At 47.6% G+C, this 20,391-nt stretch overlaps 1 protein-coding gene across 1 annotated transcript; it reads left to right on the top strand.

Moving 5' to 3' along the window:
* The first annotated feature begins 2,175 nt into the window (after positions 1-2,175).
* On the top strand, positions 2,176-2,972 carry LOC309555802 (N-acetyltransferase 8-like). The gene has a single exon (XM_082257969.1). It carries the CDS (start codon positions 2,265-2,267, stop codon positions 2,931-2,933), a length of 669 nt encoding a protein of 222 aa, XP_082114095.1. The 5' UTR covers positions 2,176-2,264; the 3' UTR covers positions 2,934-2,972.
* Positions 2,973-20,391: the final 17,419 nt, after the last annotated feature.

Genomic DNA, 20,391 nt, shown 5'->3' with positions numbered 1-20,391 from the left:
TTTTGGCTCCTGAAAACACAGTGTATATAGCAGGGGTCTCCAAACTTTCTAAGCAAAGGGTAAGTTTACTGCCCTTCAGGCATTAGGGGGCAGACTATGGCCAGTGTGAGTAGAACATGCCCTGGGAGCTGTGCTCTATCAATGGTATCAATGAGAAAAATTGTGCCTCATTGATGAGGTCAGTAGGGGGAATGGTACCCCATCATTATACAAAAAATGGGCAGTTTTGGGACTTTAGATGAGACACCGGCGAGCACTGCTCAGCGTCTCCATCCCTATACACAATAAAATTGAAATGCAAGGGGGATTATAGAAAGTGTGTGGGAACCAGCCAGTCCCTAGTTTGATATACTTACCTACCAGTCTGCTAATAAACCAAATATACCTGTCTAACAAATTGGGTTAAAAACAGGGGTTTAGTTAACACACATTTGCAAACGCATGTATAAGCTGCAAGGCCAACAACAAGGCACCCTGTGTATCTTGCAGTCCTAACACATCCTAAACACTACTCAACCTGAGTGTCTCCACAAAGGAAGTACATGAATGCTGATGGATGGATGGGAAACAAATGGGCTTGGAGATCGCCCAAGTCTCCCCCAACCTTTTCCAATCCATGGCTGGTAATGAAAAACGAATGGCTATGTAATAGCCATAGGGTGCAAACTAAAAGTGATCAGCTGGGAAACACACACCCCCATCCCTTTAGTAAAAAGGGGGACTTTGAATGAGACACCCGTCTGTAAAGCAAGCGTCTCCATCCCTGACAAGGTACAAAAAATGGGCAGTTTTGGGTCTTTAGATGAGACACCGGCGAGCACTGCTCAGCGTCTCCATCCCTATACACAATAACATAGAAACATAGAATGTGTCGGCAGATAAGAACCATTTGGCCCATCTAGTCTGCCCAATATATCTGAATCCTATGAATAGTCCCTGGCCCTATCTTATATGAAGGATAGCCTTATGCCTATCCCATGCATGCTTAAACTCCTTCACTGTATTTGCAGCTACAACTTCTGCAGGAAGGTTATTCCATGCATCCACTACTCTCTCAGTAAAGTAATACTTCCTCATATTACTTTTAAACCTTTGCCCCTCTAATTTAAAACTGTGTCCTCTTGTGGTAGTTTTTCTTCTATTAAATATGCTCTCCTCCTTTACCGAGTTAATTCCCTTTATGTATTTAAAGTTTCTATCATATCCCCTCTGTCTCTTCTTTCTTCCAAGCTATACATGTTAAGGTCCTTTAACCTTTCCTGGTAAGTTTTTTCCTGCAATCCATGTACTAGTTTAGTAGCTCTTCTCTGAACTCTCTCTAGAGTATCTATATCCTTCTGGAGATATGGCCTCCAGTACTGCGCACAATACTCCAAGTGAGGTCTCACCAGTGTTCTGTACAGCGGCATAAGCACTTCTCTCTTTCTACTGCTTATACCTCTCCCTATACATCCAAGCATTCTGCTGGCATTTCGTGCCGCTCTATTACATTGACTTCCCACCTTTAAGTCTTCGGAAATAATTACTCCTAAATCCCTTTCCTCAGATACTGAGGTCAGGACTGTGTCAAATATTCTATATTCTGCCCTTGGGTTTTTACGCCCCAGGTGCATTATCTTGCACTTATCCACATTAAATTTCAGTTGCCAGAGTTCTGACCATTCTTCTAGTTTTCCTAAATCCAATAAAAATGAAAAGCAAGGGGGATTATAGAAGGTATGTGGGAACCAGCCGGTCCCTAGTTTGATATACTTACCCACCAGTCTGCTAATAAACCAAATATACCTGTCTAACAAATTGGGTTAAAAACAGGGGTTTAGTTAACACACATTTGCAAACGCATGTATAAGCTGCAAGGCCAACAACAAGGCACCCTGTGTATCTTTCAGTCCTAACACTTCCTAACACTACTCAACCTGAGTGTCTGCACAAAGGAAACACATGAATGCTGATGGATGGATGGGAAACAGATGGGCTTGGTACCAGTTGGTGGAATAGTGCCCCAAGGGCCAGATAAAGGCAAGCAAAAGAGACACATCTGGCTCCCAGGCTGCAGTTTGGAGACCTCTGGCATATGGCAATCAGGTATTTTGGCAGCACTCCCCTTTCCAATGCTTTAACTTGTACTATAAAGAAATATATATGGTAAAACCAATAAGTGAGAAGTTGTCCTTTCTATCCATTCCTAATGGTCTCAACCAACATATTTAAAACATGTTGAAAATGTGAATTTAATTACACATATATTTTGTTTCAGGGACGCAATGTCAACACTTACTGTACGACAGTACAAGCACTCGGATTTTCCAGCAGTAAAAAAACTCTTTATTGAAGGATGTCATGAACACGCGTACAGTACCTTTTACCAAGCTTTGAGGCTTCCTCACAACTGGCTCCTCATGATTCTTGGATTTCTGCTCCCCCTGGTCACCATGGGCTCCATCCTTCTGGCCATCTTGGATGTGGTTGTTGTACTGGCTGTGCTTTGGCTGTGTGGAAGAAAGTTCTTCTATGGCTATGCCACACACGCTTTGGCGGATGACATGAAAGACATCCCCAAATATTACCTCAAGCGGGAAGGATACAATTACTGGGTGGTGGAGTCTGATGGGGAGTTTGTGGGGATGGTGGCTGCTATTCCCTCGTATTCACCTGGAGAGAGAAACACAGAGCTCAAAAGAATGTTTGTGGACCAAAGCCATCGGGGCAAAGGTATTGCTAAAGTCTTGTGCAGGACAGTCCTTGAATTTGCCCGTAAGAAAAGGAGTAAGGCAGTGATCCTGTCCACCACAACAGTACAAACCTCTGCCACACATTTGTACAGGTCGGTGGGATTTAGGTGTACACACACCAGTTACATGACCGGATTCACAGAAAGACTTATTAGGCTGCAATGGATATATTTTAGATATGACGTCTCCAATAGCAAATAAAAATGTTGCTTGATCAAGAGTCTTCATTGCATCAGTTTATTAAAAATGCCTTACCTAGTTGATAAATGCAATGTGTAGTAAAGAAAGCTGAATTGTTAGAAAGTAGGGGAGCAAAAGGCATTTTTTTCATTCTTATCAAGAGGAGTAGGGGAAAGAGGAGAGGGGGTAGAGGGGGAAAGAGGGGAGGGGGGAAAGAGGCGATGGGGGAAGAGAGGCGAGGGGGTAAAGAGGGGAGGGGGTAAAGAGGGGAGGGGGGAAGAGAGGGGAGGGGGGAAGAGGGAAAAAGAAAGAGGGTAAGGAAAAGGGGACGGGAAAGAGGGGACGAAAAAGAGGGGATGGGAAAGAGGGGACGAAAAAGAGGGGGCGGGGTAGAGGAAAGAGGAGTGGGGGGAAAAGGAGTGGGGGCTGAGGAGTGCGGAGGGGGTAGAGGAGTGTGGGCTGAGGAGTGCGGAGGGGGTAGAGGAGTGTGGAGGGGGTAGAGGAGTGGGTGAGGGGGGAGAGCAGTGGGTGGGGGGGAGAGGAGTGGGGAAGGCGGAAGAGGAGGGAGAAGAGGAGAGGCGAGGGGGGAAGAGAGGTGGGGAGGGAGAAGAGGAGGGGGAAAGAGGAGTGGGGAGGGAGAAGAGGAGGGGGAAAGAGGAGTGGGGAGGGAGAAGAGAAGGGGGAAAGAGGAGTGGGGAGGGAGAAGAGGAGGGGGAAAGAGGAGTGGGGAGGGAGAAGAGGAGGGGGAAAGAGGAGTGGGGAGGGAGAAGAGGAGGGGGAAAGAGGGGTGGGGAGGGAGAAGAGGAGGGGAAAAGGAGAGGGGGAGGGGAAAAGGAGAGGGAGGGGGAAGAGGAGAGGGAGGGGGAAGAAGAGAGGGAGGGGAAGAGAGGAGAAGGAAGGGAAGAGAGGGAGGGAAGAGAGGGAGGGAGGGGAAGAGAGAGAGGAGAAAAGAGGGAGGGGAAGAGAGGGAGGGAGGGGAAGAGAGAGAGGAGAAAAGAGGGAGAGGAAGGAGAGGGGGGAACAGAGGAAGGAGAGGGAGGGGAGGAGGGTGGGAGTAGGGGAGGGTGGGGGGAAGAGGGGAGAAGGAGGGGGGAAGAGGGGAGAAGGAGGGGGGAAGAGGGGAGAAGGAGGGGGGAAGAGGGGAGAAGGAGGGGGGAAGAGGGGAGAAGGAGGGGGAAGAGGGGAGAAGGAGGGGGAAGAGGGAAGAAGGAGGGGAGGAGAGAGAGGGCACGCGTGACCGATGGGCACTCGTGCCACTCTGCACTCCTGTGCTACCTGTCTGCTCTATCAAGGGGCACCTGAGTCAGAGGTGTAAGAGAGGCCTTCCTCATCGTATCATGCTCTGCTACCACACTGGCAGTGTTGCAGTGGAAGACAATGGCTGCAATAAGACAGTACAGCCGGCCCTCCTGCTCAGCAGGTGTCTGGGCCCCCCTTCTGAACTGATGGGACCTGGGGCCTAGTACAGGAAGGTTGGCTGTACTGCCTTATCAGTGGCCCTGCCGCCACCTGTAAAAGTAGTCCAGTGGCTGCTTAGACACGTGAATTACTTTTACATAAAAGAGAATCGCTTGGGCTAAAAAATGATGTTGGGATTACGGTTGTAGCCTCAACCATGATCTTGATTCTCCTGCAAGGTTCACTCACCGGCCACTTTATTAGGTACACCTTGCTAGTACCAGATTTGGCCCCCTTTTGCCTTCATTCTTCGTGGCATAGATACAACAAGGTGCTGGCTCAGGCATTGAACAATATGAAACGGAGTAAAAATAAATCTGAAAAATATGGATTAAGAGAAAGAGAAAGTTTATTTCTTGTGAGGATGCACATGCCAGCAAACTAGATACCAACTCTGGACGAACTTTTGGGCATAAGCTAAAACACATTACCTTTAAGAATTTGGCACTGGCTAATAAATATGCGCATGCGCGAACTCGCGCGCACACACGTGCCGTCGCCCATTTTCGTGCGCGCTTGCGCACACCTGTGACAGATGCTGGCATCAAACAGTCTATTTAAACTCAACCAGTACTCAAGATTCTGCTTTGTCTTCAAGCCTTTTGTGTATATGTGATCCTGTGAACCAGCATCCTGCTTCCAGTTGCTGACCCAGCTTGTCTTGACCTTCCTCTGAACTCCACCTGCATCGACCTCGGCTTATCCCTGACTTCTGCCTGCTCCTTGGTCTCCTATTCCACTGATTGGTTTCAGATTCGGCTTGTCTCCTGACTATGTTCCTGTCTATACCCTGTACCCAATCCATCCTGTCTGTGTATGACCCGGTCAGTCTGACTTTGCTACTCTGCTTACTGTCGCAAGCACCAGCCATCTGCCTACTTACCTGCTTGCTGAAGCCTTCTGGTGACTTCTCCTGCCCAGCGTGGACACCTGCCTTGCTTCTAGCAAGACTTTTAGGTACTCGTGCCACTCTGTACTCCTGCGCCTCCTGTTTACACTATCAGGGGCCGCGAGTCAGAGGTGTAAGAGAGAGGCCTTCCTTATCATATCAGGCTCTGCAACCAGGTACGTGATATTTCCCTTTTGCCTTCATTCTTGGTGGCATAGATACAACAAGGTGTTGGAAACATTCCTCAGAGATTTTGCTCCATAGTGACATGATAGCATCATGCAGTTGCTGCAGATTTGTTTAATTTCCAAGGACACAAGGTTGGCCTTAACTGGTGGAAGCATACAAAGCACCCCTTGTATAAAGGCTTGAACCAAGGAATGCGAAGCAATCATTCTTTGAAAAAAGACCAATAAGGCTGAAATTTGACCCTTAATTGTGCCTAAGGCCAGCTTCAGTTCTACCTCTTCTTGCAAAAAAGCTACAATTCTCCTGATGATATATTTACGGGGATTCCACTTCCTGGCCTCACACCAGGAAATGTAAGAATTCCAGAGTCTGTAATAAATGTTCCTAGAGACTAATTTTCTAGCGTTTATCATAGTAGAGACTGCAGGACCAGATACACCCCGCTCCCTCAAAATCTTTGCTTCAATAGCCAAATCGTCAAATTTAGAGACTATAAAGGCAGGGTGGAATATTGGACCCTGAGAAAGCAGGTCCAGACATAGCGGGAAGACCCATGGCCACCCCACCGACAACCTTACAATTTGCACGTACCAAGTGCTCCTGGGCCAAGCTGGAGCCACCAGAATTACTGGCTTCCCTTCTTACTGAATTCTACGCAGAAGTCATGGCAACAGCTGGACCCGGGGAGAGGCGTAGATCAGGGAGAACCGATCTCAGGGAGTCACCAAGGCATCCATTCCGACTGCGAGCAGATCCCTGGTACTGGACACAAATCTGTCCAACTTGTTTTTGAACCTGGGTGCCAACAGATGTACGTCCAGGACCCCCCAGCGTTGACAGATCAATGCAAAGATCTTGGGATGTAGATACCAAACACCTGCTTGCGACTCAAAGTCTGCCTGCCAGATCTCTTTACCCGAAATAAATACTGCCAACAGGCATGGTACAAATGTCTCTGCCCAGGATAGGATGTGACCCAGCTCCCCCTGGGCTGACTGACTCTTGGTGCCCCCCTGATGGTCTATGTAGGCCACAGCCGTGGCATTTTCGGATTGGACCCTGACAGAGCAACCCCATAATTTGGTAGTCCAGACCCTTAGAGCCAGACAAACTGCTCGAATTTCCAGGATATTAAAGGGCAAGCTCCTTTCTAACCAGGACCATTTCCCTTAGATAGTGGTTTCCTCTAGAACTGCTCCCCAGCCGGAGAGACTGGCATCTGTGGCCACTACCTTCCAGACCACTGGTAGAAGGAACTGCCCTATCTCCAAATTTCTGGTTACCAACCACCAACCGTGACTCTGATGCACCCTTGGTGACAGAGACATGTGACAATCTAGGGCCTGGATCTTTTTGCTCCAGGTTGACAGAATGTTGTTTTGTAATAGTCTGCCATTGAATTGGGAATAGGGAACTGCTTTGAATGAAGACAATATGTTCCCTAGCAACTTCATGCAAAGACGTACAGAAGGATACTTTTTCCCTCTTACGATCCAAACAAGACCCTTTACAGCTTCAACCTTTCTTGGTGGCAAAAAACACTTTTTGCCTGTACTGTGTCCACAAGGAGACCCAGATATTCTAGACTCTGAAGCGGCTGCAATGCTGATTTTGCCAAATTCAGAATCCAACCCAGACATTCTAAGAACTGAACTGCCCAGAACACATTCTGGCTTAGAGTAGAAGCCGACTGATCTATGAGCAATAGATCGTCCAGGTATCTGTAAGGTTCTGGCACTCTCAGTGCCTCCTATCACATTATTTCCGGGTGCTTTCCATCTACCTAGATAGATGAAGCACATATAGGTGTGTTTCCCTTTAAGACTGATGCTGTCATCACTGAGCGCCGGACTGGATGGCTATTTAGATCGCCGGCTCTCACTCACATGTGTTCGTTCAACCACCATGGTTGGAGCGTCCTGATCTCTGAGTTCAGCATGTCAATTCTACATGTTCCTGTATCTCGCTACCTGAACCTCTGTTTTCGGATCCTGTGTCTCGCCACCCGATCAACCCCGGCATGCTGTTTTCACCTTCACCCTTCTCACGACTTCACTGCTTTGTGCCTTGATGCTAACCTGTCTTGAAGCTCTCATGCTTGCAAGCATACCTCGCTGTCGGAACCACGCTGCGCTGATCCCTGTATCCCGCTACCGGATCATCCGCTCTTGCCGAACCTCTCCTCTGCTACATTGCTATTAGTGATAAGTACCCCACAGGGGAAACCTCTATAACCTTTATACTAAAGCTTACACTATCTAGCTCTGCATACTAAGGACTATTACTACATCTGCATTATCTAAGATTGCTAGCTCTTGAGCCTACTACCACCTGTTCTTGCACTGGGTTGATCTCTCTTGTATGTCCACCTGCTACTCTGTCATCTGCTACCATACATGATTGCTAAACCTATCTGCATCCCATCTGCTACTATCTTACTTTCAAGAACATTTCCTTTCAAGTGTCTGTCATCTACCATCTCTACCCAACCTGTCTCTTCAGCCTATCATCACTGTGTTACTATATACATAAGTCACTCTAGGAAACATCTTATTGAGTGTGTGTATTTACTTGCTGAATTGAGATCCTCCACACATGATGAGTCATTGAGAGTTGGGAATGGTGTCTCAGCGTTTCTCTACATGACTACTGAAGTGGAATATTTCTGCAGCTGAAAATCCACATCATACATAAAACGCAGGAGCGTTACAGTATCCCACAACTGTTATCCAATGAGATCTTAGAATTGCCAATACCGGAGCTAGGGATTTTGTGAACACTCATGGAGCCCTGAAGGGCAAAGCCACGAAATGAAAATGGCGGTCTTCCACCGCAAACTGCAGAAACCTTTGATGGGCCTAAAAAATAGGCACGTGTAGGTATGGATCTTTGATGTCTATGGATGCCAGAAATCCTCCTCCTTGAAGAGAAGCAATGACTGAGCGAATTGATTCTATTCGAAACGTGCGAATGTTTAGAAGATGGTTCAGGGCTTTGAGATTCAGAATAGGTCTCACATCTCCATTTGGTTTAGGAACTACGAAAAGATTTGAGTAGAAGCCCCTGAATTTCTTATCGCCAGGAACCTCTGTAATCACTGCTTGTGATTTCAGATGGTCTAGAGCTTGAAAAGTATTTTCTCTTTAATGGATTTGCGGGTATGTTGGACCTTAAAAACCGAGGATGAGGAAACACCCGGAATTCTAGTTTGTACCCCTGTGAGACTGTGGAAACAACCCACCTGTCCTGAATCACTTCTACCACCTGACTGAGTTGAGGCGCCCCTTCATAAGATAGATTTGGCTTGCAAGGTCTCTGGACCCAGGGTTTCTTCTGCCCTTGCCCTGAAGGCTTGGCTCTAGATCTAGATGGCTGAGGCTGTCGAAACTGCCTAGAATTCAAAGTATTGGGTACTTGAGGGTTAGACACCTTAAAAGACGGCTGTTTACTCCTCTTCTTAACTGGTAGAAGCGCACTCTTCCCTCTTGAAATCTTTTGGAAATATTTATCCAGATCGTCACCAAATAGGCATTCCCCGTGAAAGGGAAAACCAGCTTGTAACTTCTTACAAGGTAATTCCGCAGACCAATTCTTTAACCACAGAATTCTGTGCATATGTACTGACAGAAGAGCAAACCGTGACACCAGCTGTATGGAGTCCTTAAGAGCATCTACTGCAAAACACAAAGCCCGAGGCAAGTCTGCTAAATCTTCAGCAGACTCCCCCTGACCAGGAATACTCTTGGCTACCCGCCTAATATGGTCTTTTAAAGACTGACAAACTCCTATAGCTGCCATTGCCGGTTGCATCTCAGATCCTGCAACAGCAACAGGGGTTGTAAGCTGGAGTGGTTACAGTATCCCACAAAAGTGAGCACACCTCTCATATTTTTGTAAATCTTTTATTATAACTTTTCATGTGACAGCACTAAAGAAATGACACTTTGCTACAATGTAAAGTAGTGAGTGTACAGCTTGTATAACAGTGTAAATTTGCTGTCCCCTCAAAATAACTCAACACACAGTCATTAATGTCTAAACCGCTGGCAACAAAAGTGAGTACACCCCTACGTAAAAAAAGTCCAAGTTGGGCCCAATTAGCCATTTTCCATCCAGGGTGTCACGTGACTCGTTAGTGTTAGAAGGTCTCAGGTGTGAATGGAGAGCAGGTGTGTTAAATTTGGTGTTATCGCTCTCACTCTCTCATACTGGTCACTGGAAGTTCAACATGGCACCTCATGGCAAAGAACTCTCTGAGGATCTGAAAAAAAGAATTGTTGCTCTACATACAGTAAAGATGGCCTAGGCTATAAGAAGATTGCCAAGACCCTGAAACTGAGCAGCAGCATGGTGGCAAAGACCATAGAGTGGTTTAACAGGACAAGTTCCACTCAGAACAGGCCTCGCCATGATCGGCCAAAGAAGTTGAGTGCACGTGCTTACCATCATATCCAGAGGCTGTCTTTGGGAAATAGACATATGAGTGCTACCAGCATTGCTACAGAGGTTGAAGGGGTGGGGGGTCAGCCTGTCAGTGCTCAGACCATACGCCGCACACTGCATCAAGTTGGTCTGCATGGCTGTTGTCCCAGAAGAAAGCCTCTTCTAAAGATGATGCACAAGAAAGCCCGCAAACATCTCCAAGACGAACATTCCCTTCTTAAGAAGCTGAGGGTAAAGGTGATGGACTGGCCAAGCATGTCTCCAGACCTAAACCCTATTAAGCATCTGTGGGACATCCTCAAATGGAAGGTGGAGGAGCGTAAGATCTCTAACATCCACCAGCTCCATGATGTTGTAATGGAGGAATGGAAGAGAACTCCAGTGGCAACCGTCAACCTGTGAAGCTCTGGGGAACTCCATGCCCAAGAGGGTTAAGGCAGTGCTGGAAAATAATGGTGGCCACAGAAAATATTGACACTTTGGGCCCAATTTGGACATTTTCACTTTTGTTGCCAAAGGTTTAGACATTAGTGGCTTTGTCTGTTGAGTTATTTTGAGGGGACAGCAAATTTACACTGTTATACAAGCTGTACACTCACTACTTTTTATGTGACAACACTGAAGAAATTACACTTTGCTACAATGTAAAGATATAATAAAATATTTACAAAAATGTGAGGGGTGTACTCACCTTTGTGAGATACTGTATATACTTTCGAATCTGTCAGCCATGCGGCTATCTGGGCCTAGTCCAGAATAATGGGTCATCTGATTATACAAAGTAGCATTTGGGGGTTAGCAGAAGCTCCTAGAGCCCCTTATTGTTTAGGAAGTTATGGATCCGGATAGACCGTTTTCCATGAAAGGAATGCAAAGAGTTGTGATCGCAAGCTACTGCTCTTTCATATAAGCAATGAAGGTTCATCTTATGTACAACCTCTGATATCTCAGCTGCATAGTTGGTCTTCCACGTTTTAGTGACTACCAGTCTAGAGGCTATCAATTCATGTGATACAACAGTTCTAAATTGGTGTGGAAATTTAGAGATGTGAAGGTTTCGTAGTGCCAAACTTGGTGTGGGCTTGGTCAGCACACCCGTGAGCTGTGATATTAATGTAAACACCACCCTCCAGAAGCTGCGTATGTTAGGGCACTCCCACAGAATAAGAATAAGATTGCTAATGTTCCCATAGTGCCGCCAGCAAATGGGTGAGTAGTCTGGATAGATTTTTGACAGTTTATATGGTGTATGCAGAATCTTTAGAAAATTATCTCAATGATCCGAGCATCTAGTGGCGCAAAAGTTTTGTCTAATCACAAACTTCCAATTTTGAATAGAGAAAGATTCATTTAGTTTAGTCTCCCAATGAAGAAAGACTGAGGGTTTTTGAGTCAAGTCTGGGTATTGGAGTGCATTATAGATCCATGAAATTCCTCCTTTCGGCGGTTGTTTAGTACTTAAGTAGTTCCATATTATAGGGTACAGTGTCACAAATTTAGTCTGAATTTTGGTGTGGTAATCATAAATTTGAATCTTTGCGAAAGATTCAGGGTCTCTGCTATAGGGTAGGGTAGGGTCTCTGCTATACCCCTCGGCGGCCAGTAGGTGGTGCTGTGGAGCAGAGAGCAGAGAGCAGAGCGCGGGATCAGAGGCTGTCAGGGCGAGCAGGAGAGAGGAGTGTGTGTGGAGTGTGTGCGTGACCGACCGCGTGTGAGTAACCCCCCCCCCAGGAGAGCAGCGGCGGGGAGCGGCGCTCGAACCCCGACCCCCCCCCCCCCAGAAGCGAGCGGCGAGCGGGTCGGTAACCCCCCCCCCTCTCTTGTAGCGGGTGGCGAGCGGAACAGTAAACCCCCCCCCCTTTTTGCGGCGGGCGGCGAGTGGTGCGGACCCCCCCCAGACAGAGAGGGACCAGAGGAGACTAGCGAGCAAAGGCTGACCGGGAAGTGACAGAGGGAGGCGGGTGCAGAGCGGAGACTGACCGTCTGAGGGAAAGAAAAAAAAAAAAAACAGCCAGGAACTGCTAGAGACAGACTTAAAGGGACATACACTAGGTAAGTAAGACTGGTGACTGAGATTGTACACTGACTGAGGGTGTAGTGTAGTACCTGAGTATCTGTGAGTACCTGAGTATCTGTGAGTACCTGAGTATCTGTGAGTACCTGAGTATCTTCTGTGAGTACCTGTGAGTACCTGAGTATCTGTGAGTACCTGAGTATCTGTGAGTACCTGAGTATCTGTGAGTACCTGAGTATCTGGTAGTACCTGAGTATCTGGGAGTACCTGTGAGTACCTGAGTATCTGTGAGTATCTGGGAGTATCTGTGATTATCTGGGAGTACCTGTGAGTATCTGGGAGTACCTGTGAGTATCTGGGAGTACCTGTGAGTACCTGGGAGTATCTGTGAGTATCTGTGAGTACCTGGGAGTACCTGAGTATCTGGGAGTACCTGAGTATCTGTGAGTACCTGAGTATCTGGGAGTATCTGTGAGTACCTGAGTATCTGGGAGCACCTGAGTATCTGGGAGCACCTGAGTATCTGGGAGCACCTGAGTATCTGGGAGTACCTGTGAGTGCCTGAGTATCTGTGAGTACCTGAGTATCTGGGAGTACCTGAGTATCTGGGAGTATCTGTGAGTACCTGAGTATCTGGGAGTACCTGAGTATCTGGGAGTATCTGGGAGTACCTGAGTATCTGGGAGCACCTGAGTATCTGGGAGTACCTGTGAGTGCCTGAGTATCTGTGAGTGCCTGAGTATCTGGGAGTGCCTGAGTATCTGGGAGTGCCTGAGTATCTGGGAGTACCTGTGAGTGCCTGAGTATCTGTGAGTACCTGAGTATCTGGGAGTATCTGTGAGTACCTGAGTATCTGGGAGTACCTGAGTATCTGGGAGTATCTGTGAGTACCTGAGTATCTGGGAGCACCTGAGTATCTGGGAGTACCTGTGAGTGCCTGAGTATCTGGGAGTGCCTGAGTATCTGGGAGTACCTGAGTATCTGGGAGTACCTGTTGCTACCTGAGTGTCTGGGAGTACCTATCACTACCTGAGTGTTGGGCGTCTGACCGGGCTGTGCGACTCAGTGTTGTGCGTCTGACCGGGCTGTGCGACTCAGTGTTGTGCGTCTGACCGGGCTGTGCGACTCAGTGTTGTGCGTCTGACCGGGCTGTGCGACTCAGTGTTGTGCGTCTGACCGGGCTGTGCGACTCAGTGTTGTGCGTCTGACCGGGCTGTGCGACTCAGTGTTGTGCGTCTGACCGGGCTGTGCGACTCAGTGTTGTGAGTCTGCCCGGGCTGTGCGACTCAGTGTTGTGCGTCTGACCGGGCTGTGCGACTCAGTGCTGTGCGTCTGACCGGGCTGTGCGACTGAGTGTTGTGAGTCTGACCGGGCTGTGCGACTCAGTGTTGTGAGTCTGACCGGGCTGTGCGACTCAGTGTTGTGAGTCTGACAGGGCTGTGCGACTGAGTGTTGTGAGTCTGACCGGGCTGTGCGACTCGGTGTTGTGCGTCTGACCGGGCTGTGCGACTCGGTGTTGTGCGTCTGACCGGGCTGTGCGACTCGGTGTTGTGCGTCTGACCGGGCTGTGCGACTCGGTGTTGTGCTTCTGACCGGGCTGTGCGACTGAGTGTTGTGCGTCTGACCGGGCTGTGCGACTCGGTGTTGTGCGTCTGACCGGGCTGTGCGACTCGGTGTTGTGCGTCTGACCGGGCTGTGCGACTCGGTGTTGTGCGTCTGACCGGGCTGTGCGACTCGGTGTTGTGCGTCTGACCGGGCTGTGCGACTCGGTGTTGTTGCGTCTGACCGGGCTGTGCGACTGAATGTTGTGCGTCTGACCGGGCTGTGCGACTTAGTGTTGTGCGTCTGACCGGGCTGTGAGATTGTGAGTGTTGGGTGACTGACCGGTGTCAAGTGAGTGGAGCGGAATACCAGAGGGTGAGAAGGTAGAGTTAGGAAGCCAGGAAATAGCCACATAGGATAGACTTAAATCGCTGAATCCCCATTAGATTAGATTAGTAGGTACAATGCCCGGCGGGTGTGGAGATGCGACTCGGTGTACATCTTGTGATATGTATGCGTTCCTCGGACATGTGATCGAGGGCGAATACAAATGCACAAAATGTGAGCACGTTGCTTCCCTGGAAGCTCAGGTCCTGAATCTAGGGAAGCAGCTGGCAACACTGAGACGAATGTCCATACCGGAGGAGAGCCAGGATTGTACCAGTCAGGTGCAGACAGGGGTCTGCACAGAGGTGGGCGGAGTATCGGAGGTGCAGGCATCAGAGCAGAGCAGAGGGGTGACAGTTAGGAGGGGTAGAAGGGGACAAGTCAAGGAGGCTGATCCTGGGCTGGAGCACCCCAATAGATACGCCCCGTTGTGTGATGTTGGGGAAACCAGTCAGGGACCAGCATTGCTGGAGCAGAGCGACACCCCTATCTGCCAGGGGAAGAACTCCTCCAGTGAGGCTGGGAGAAAGGGAAAGGAAAGACAGGTGCTGGTGGTAGGGGACTCAATTATTAGAAGGGCAGACAGTGTAATCTGTGACATAGACCGTGTGCGCCGAACAGTCTGTTGTTTGCCGGGCGCTCGGGTTCGGCACATCGCGGATCGGGTGAACAGATTATTGGGTGGGGCTGGGGAAGACCCAGCTGTCATGGTACACGTGGGTACCAATGACATAGGCAGAGGAAGACGGAGAGTCCTAAACGATTTCAGGGACTTAGGCACTAAGTTGAGGACTAGGACCTCCAAGGTAGTATTTTCCAAAATACTACCTGTACCTCGAGCCACACCAGAGAGGCAGCGGGAGATTAGGGAAGTTAACGAGTGGCTGAGGAGCTGGTGTAGTAAGGAGGGTTTCGGGTTCCTGGAGAACTGGGCCGTCTTCTCAGTCGGTCACCGGCTCTTTGGTAGGGACGGATTGCACCTAAATGGGGTGGGTGCAGCCGTACTGGGTGAGAGGATGGCCAAAAAGTTAGAGGGGCTTTTAAACTAGGGAATGGGGGGGAGGGTACAGATGTAGAATTAGCCAGTGGAAAGCAAGTTTCAGAGGGCAGAAATGGGGGCATTAGCGGTAGGGTGTTCGGAGCTCCTATACCCAGGGTGGGTACGGGGAAAAATCAAGAGAGCAGCCTAAAAACATCAAAATTACGAGGCTTGTATACCAATGCCAGAAGCCTGGCCAACAAGATGGGAGAGCTGGAGCTGCTGATGTTTGAGGAGGACTTAGATTTTGTGGGGATAACTGAGACTTGGTTTGACAGCTCCCATGACTGGATGGCGACCATTCAGGGGTATTCCCTTTATCGCAGAGATAGAGAGGGTAAAAAAGGGGGAGGGGTATGTTTGTATATTAAGAACAGTATACTGGTAAATATGAGGGATGATATTAATAATGGAGCTATGGACGAAGCAGAATCCCTATGGGTAGAGCTTCAAAGGGAAGGCACGGTGGGGAAGGTAATATTGGGCGTATGCTATAGGCCCCCAAACCAGAGGGAGGAGGGTGAGGTGGACCTCATGTTACAGATAGGATTGGCAGCAAGGATGGGAAATGTCATTATAATGGGGGACTTTAACTATCCAGATATAGACTGGGCAGAAGGAACCGCGCATTCAGCCAAGGCTCGACAGTTCCTAAATGTTTTGCAGGACAATTTCATGGGTCAGATGGTGAATGCACCGACAAGAAGCAATGCGGTACTTGACCTACTGATTACCAACAATACAGAACTGCTCACGGATATAGAAATACGGGACAACTTAGGGAACAGTGACCATAGGTCAATTGGTTTCAGTATTAATTACAGTAATAGGAAACACAAGGGTAATATAAGGACACTGAATTTCAAAAGAGCCAATTTCCCTAAACTGCGCTCGCTGCTAGAAAATATCAAATGGGATAGAACCCTGGGAACAAAGAACACGGAGGAAAAATGGGAGTGCTTCAAGAGCATACTTAACAAGGGGGTGGGCCAGTGCATTCCACAGGGAAATAAATTTAAAAGAGCAAAACTAAACCCTGGGTGGCTAAACTCCAACATAAAAATGTATATTAGAGCTAAAGAAAAGGCCTTCAAAAAATACAAGACTGAGGGGTCATTGGCAGCATTTAAGCACTACAAAGAGTGTAATAAGAAATGTAAAGATGAAATCAGGGCGGCTAAAATAGAACACGAGAGACATATAGCGGAGGAGAGTAAAAAGAACCCCAAGAAGTTCTTTAAGTATATAAACAGTAAGAAAGCGAGGCCAGAACACATTGGCCCCATAAAAAATGATAAAGGAAAAATGGCCACTGAGGACAGAGAAAAGGCGGAAGTGTTAAATAATTTCTTTTCTTCAGTCTTCACAAAGGAATCGGGGGGCTACACGAACCCAGCTTGTAAGGCCGAACTAAATAATACACCTCAGGAAGTGCCGCCATGGCTAACAGAGGATAGACTTAGAGCTAAACTAGAGAAACTTAACATAAATAAATCCCCGGGACCGGATGGCTTGCACCCAAGGGTTCTTAATGAGCTCAGCCAGGTGATTGCCAGACCATTATTCTTGATCTTTAAGGATAGTTTACAGACAGGTATGGTGCCAGCTGATTGGAAAAAAGCCAACGTGGTACCAATATTTAAAAAGGGGCCGAGATATATCCCGGGTAACTATAGGCCGGTCAGCCTAACATTAGTAGTCTGCAAAATTTTGGAGGGGATGATAAGGGACCACATACAAGACTTTAGTAATGAAAACGGTATTATAAGTAGTAATCAGCATGGATTCATGAAAAATCGTTCTTGCCAAACCAATCTATTAACCTTCTACGATGAAGTGAGCTGCCACTTAGATAAAGGTAAGCCTGTGGATGTGGTGTATCCGGACTTTGCAAAGGCCTTTGACACCGTTCCCCACAAACGCTTACTATACAAACTAAGGAAGGTAGGTATGGATCATAAGGTGAGTACCTGGATAGAGAACTGGCTCCAGGGGAGAGTCCAGAGGGTGGTGATTAATGGGGAGTACTCTGATTGGGCGGGTGTGGAAAGTGGGGTCCCCCAGGGTTCTGTCCTGGGACCAATCCTGTTTAATTTATTCATAAATGATCTGGAGGAGGGGATATCTAGTACAATCTCAGTATTTGCAGATGATACTAAATTAGGCATGCCAATATCTTCTATGCAGGATGTGGAAATCTTGCAAGCGGACCTGAACAAAATAACGGGGTGGGCAACTACATGGCAGATGAGATTTAATGTAGAAAAATGTAAAGTAATGCACTTGGGGGCCAGTAACCAGAAAGCAAGCTACTCACTAGGGGGGGAACCTCTGGGTGAGTCTAGGATGGAAAGGGACCTGGGGGTACTGGTAGACAACAGGCTTGGCAGTGGCATGCAATGCCAAGCCGCTGCAAGCAAAGCCAACAGAATACTGGGATGTATAAAAAAGGGGATTCACTCCAGAAATAAAGAGATTATTCTTCCACTCTACAAGACTCTGGTCCGGCCACATCTGGAGTATGCTGTCCAGTTCTGGGCACCGGTCCTCAGGAAGGATGTGCTGGAACTGGAGAAAGTCCAGAGAAGGGCAACAAAAATAATTAGGGGAATGGAGGACATCAGCTATGAGGAAAGACTACAAGCACTGAACCTATTCTCTCTGGAGAAGAGACGATTGAGGGGGGATATGATATCAATGTACAAATACTGTACTGGCGACCCTAGCATAAGGAACAAACTATTCAGAGTAAGGGAATACAATAAGACACGTGGCCACTCACTAAAACTTGAGGAAAGGCGGTTTAACCTTAAAGTGCGTAAGGGGTTCTTCACTGTAAGAGCGGTAAGGATGTGGAATTCTCTTCCTCAAGCAGTCGTATCAGCGGGGAGCCTTGATAGTTTCAAAAAACTATTGGATGGACACCTTAAAGACCACAACATAAAGGGGTATACAATGTACGGTTAAAAGCAAACACACACACACACATCATAGGTTGAACTGGATGGACTTGTGTCTTTTTTCAGCCTCACTAACTATGTAACTATGAAAGAGTTTTCCCCAAAATTCTCTGGGTTCTCAGGTAATTCTCAGAACCCTAGGTTACATTCAAAGATGGAATAAGGTGTTCGTATGTATTAAGAGTATTAAGAGATATGGGAGTCAGGACGGAATCCGTACTAGGGGGTTTTGTGCTCAAAGGTGTTCTCCAGGCCTCCAGTGAGGCCTATGTGGATGGGAATTTGAGACATTGGAGGTTTGGGTGCAGAGCTACAGGCTGAAGGAGAGACGGCAGGTCTCGCTCTTTAATGAGTGACTTTTCTAGTTTAATTCATAGTTTGTCCAAGCTAGGAGAGAAACAGGACCTTAATTGGTCAAGGACTGCAGCATAATGATAGTTTTTCAGCACTGGTAGATTCACCCCTCTAGCCTCCCTTCCTCACAAATTTTCTGAGCATGATATCAAAGTACCTAAAGCACTTATTAGGAGGAGGGATGGGGATAGTTCTTCTAAAGAGGTACAGTATTTTGGGTAGGGTCATAATTTTAAATGCCACCACTCTTCCCAACCAAGATAGTTCATGGGTTAGTATAGAGTCAAAATACTTCTTTACCATTTCTAAAAGAGGTATGAAATTTAGGTCATAGGTTTTGGTGGATGGATAGTAAAGGGTTATTCCCAAATATTTTAAGGAATGTGTTTCACATATGTATTGGAATTTTGATTTTAGACTGGAAAGTGTAGTTCTATGCACATTCATTGAAAGTATAGAGGATTCGGTAACATTTACTTTGTAGTATGAGACCAATCATGCTGAAGTCATGGAGTTCCCTTTGTACTTCCCGCAGAGAGGTCTGTGGATTTGTCAGGGTTAGAATGACCTCATCCGCGAAAAGTCCAATTTTATGTAAGTCCCTTCCAACTTATACTCCATTAATCAAAGGGTTCGACCTGATTTTCATGGCCAATGGTTCCATAACCAGTGTGAAAATGATAGGGGACAGGGGGCACCCTTGACGCATTCCATTAGTGATTGGAAAGGCATTGAAAATTACATTAGAGGTGTATATACACACTGATGGGTTAGCGTACAATGCCATTATCCCTGAGTGAATCCACCCCGTAAGACCAAATTTAGTGAGAACCAAGCGTAGAAAGCCCCAGTGAACCCTATCGAAAGCCTTTTCAGCATCTAAACTCAAGAATACTGAGAGTTCACTGCGGCTCTCCAGTACTTTGAACAGATTAAGCATACGCCTGGTACCATCAGGGGCCTGGCACCCCAGTACAAATCCCACTTGATCTGACTTAACAAGGGATGGGGTGAATGTGGCCAACCTGTTCGCTAGGATTTTGGCATAAATTTTTAGATCCGTGTTCAATAGCGATATGGGTCTAATATATACAAGAGTCTCTTGTAGTATATAGTGTTCCCTGTAATATGTATATAGTAAGGTATATACTCCAGCCTAGTTGTACTCTCTTGTAGTATATATTGGTCCCTGTAATATGTATATAGTAAGGTATATATTCCAGGTAGTAGTTGTACTCTCTTTTAGTATATAGTGTTCCCTGTAATATGTATATAGACTATATACACATTACAGGGAACACTATATACTACAAGAGAGTACAACTACTACCTGGAGGATATATACCTTACTATATACATATTACAGGGACCAATATATACTACAAGAGAGTACAACTAGGCTGGAGTATATACCTTACTATATACATATTACAGGGACCAATATATAGTAAGGTATATCCTCCAGGTAGTTGTCTCTTGTGTCGATGAAGAGAGAGAGTGTGAAAAAAAAAAAAAATAAAATCAAGCAGCCTGGCAGCTGGCTGCCTTACCTTTCACAACGGCTGCACATGAAGAGAGAAGTTGGGTGGAGGCGGAGCCAGTCTTCTAGGTGCGTAGAGGAGGACGAGCCGACGAGGAGGATCCTCCTCCGCTGTGCATCATGGGTCTGCTCTGCTAACGTCACTGGTTGCTAGATGCCAATTGGCCTGGCCTTAGCAACCAGTGTGCAGTGCAGACTCGAGCCACCGGGCAACGGGGGGGGGGCCCTAGACCACCAGGTAATCTGGATTCTGGCCTCAGGCCAGTTGACAGTAATTGCCACCATGTGTGTGGGGCCCCTTGGCAGGTGGGGCCCCCGGGCAACCGCTGGGCATGCCCATTGGAAAAGACGGCCCTGAGTTGCTGGATGGTGGTCTGTCAGTGGAGGGGGCAGGGGTTCATTACTGGTCAGTGGGGGGGGGGGCAGGGGTTCTGGTGGGGTGGAGGTCTGTTGGGGGTGGGGGGGGGTTCAGGTAATGGTGGAGCCGTAGTTTGGGGGGGTGTGGTGTGGCAAGAGTTGGGGGTCTGGTGGGGGGGGGGGGCTGGTAGTGGGGTCAGGCGTTAGTTGGTGGGGGTCTAGTAGTGTTGTGTGATGGTGGCGGTAGTTGGTGGTCTGTCAGTGGATGGTAGGGGTCATTAGTGGTGGGGTCTGGTGTTGTGGTGGT

This window comes from Pelophylax lessonae (genome assembly GCF_965119305.1).
Source record: "Pelophylax lessonae genome assembly, chromosome: 1".
Lineage (NCBI taxonomy): Eukaryota > Metazoa > Chordata > Amphibia > Anura > Ranidae > Pelophylax > Pelophylax lessonae.
The sequence above is the reverse complement of the archived record's forward strand: the minus strand, read 5'-3'. Positions and strand labels throughout refer to the sequence as shown.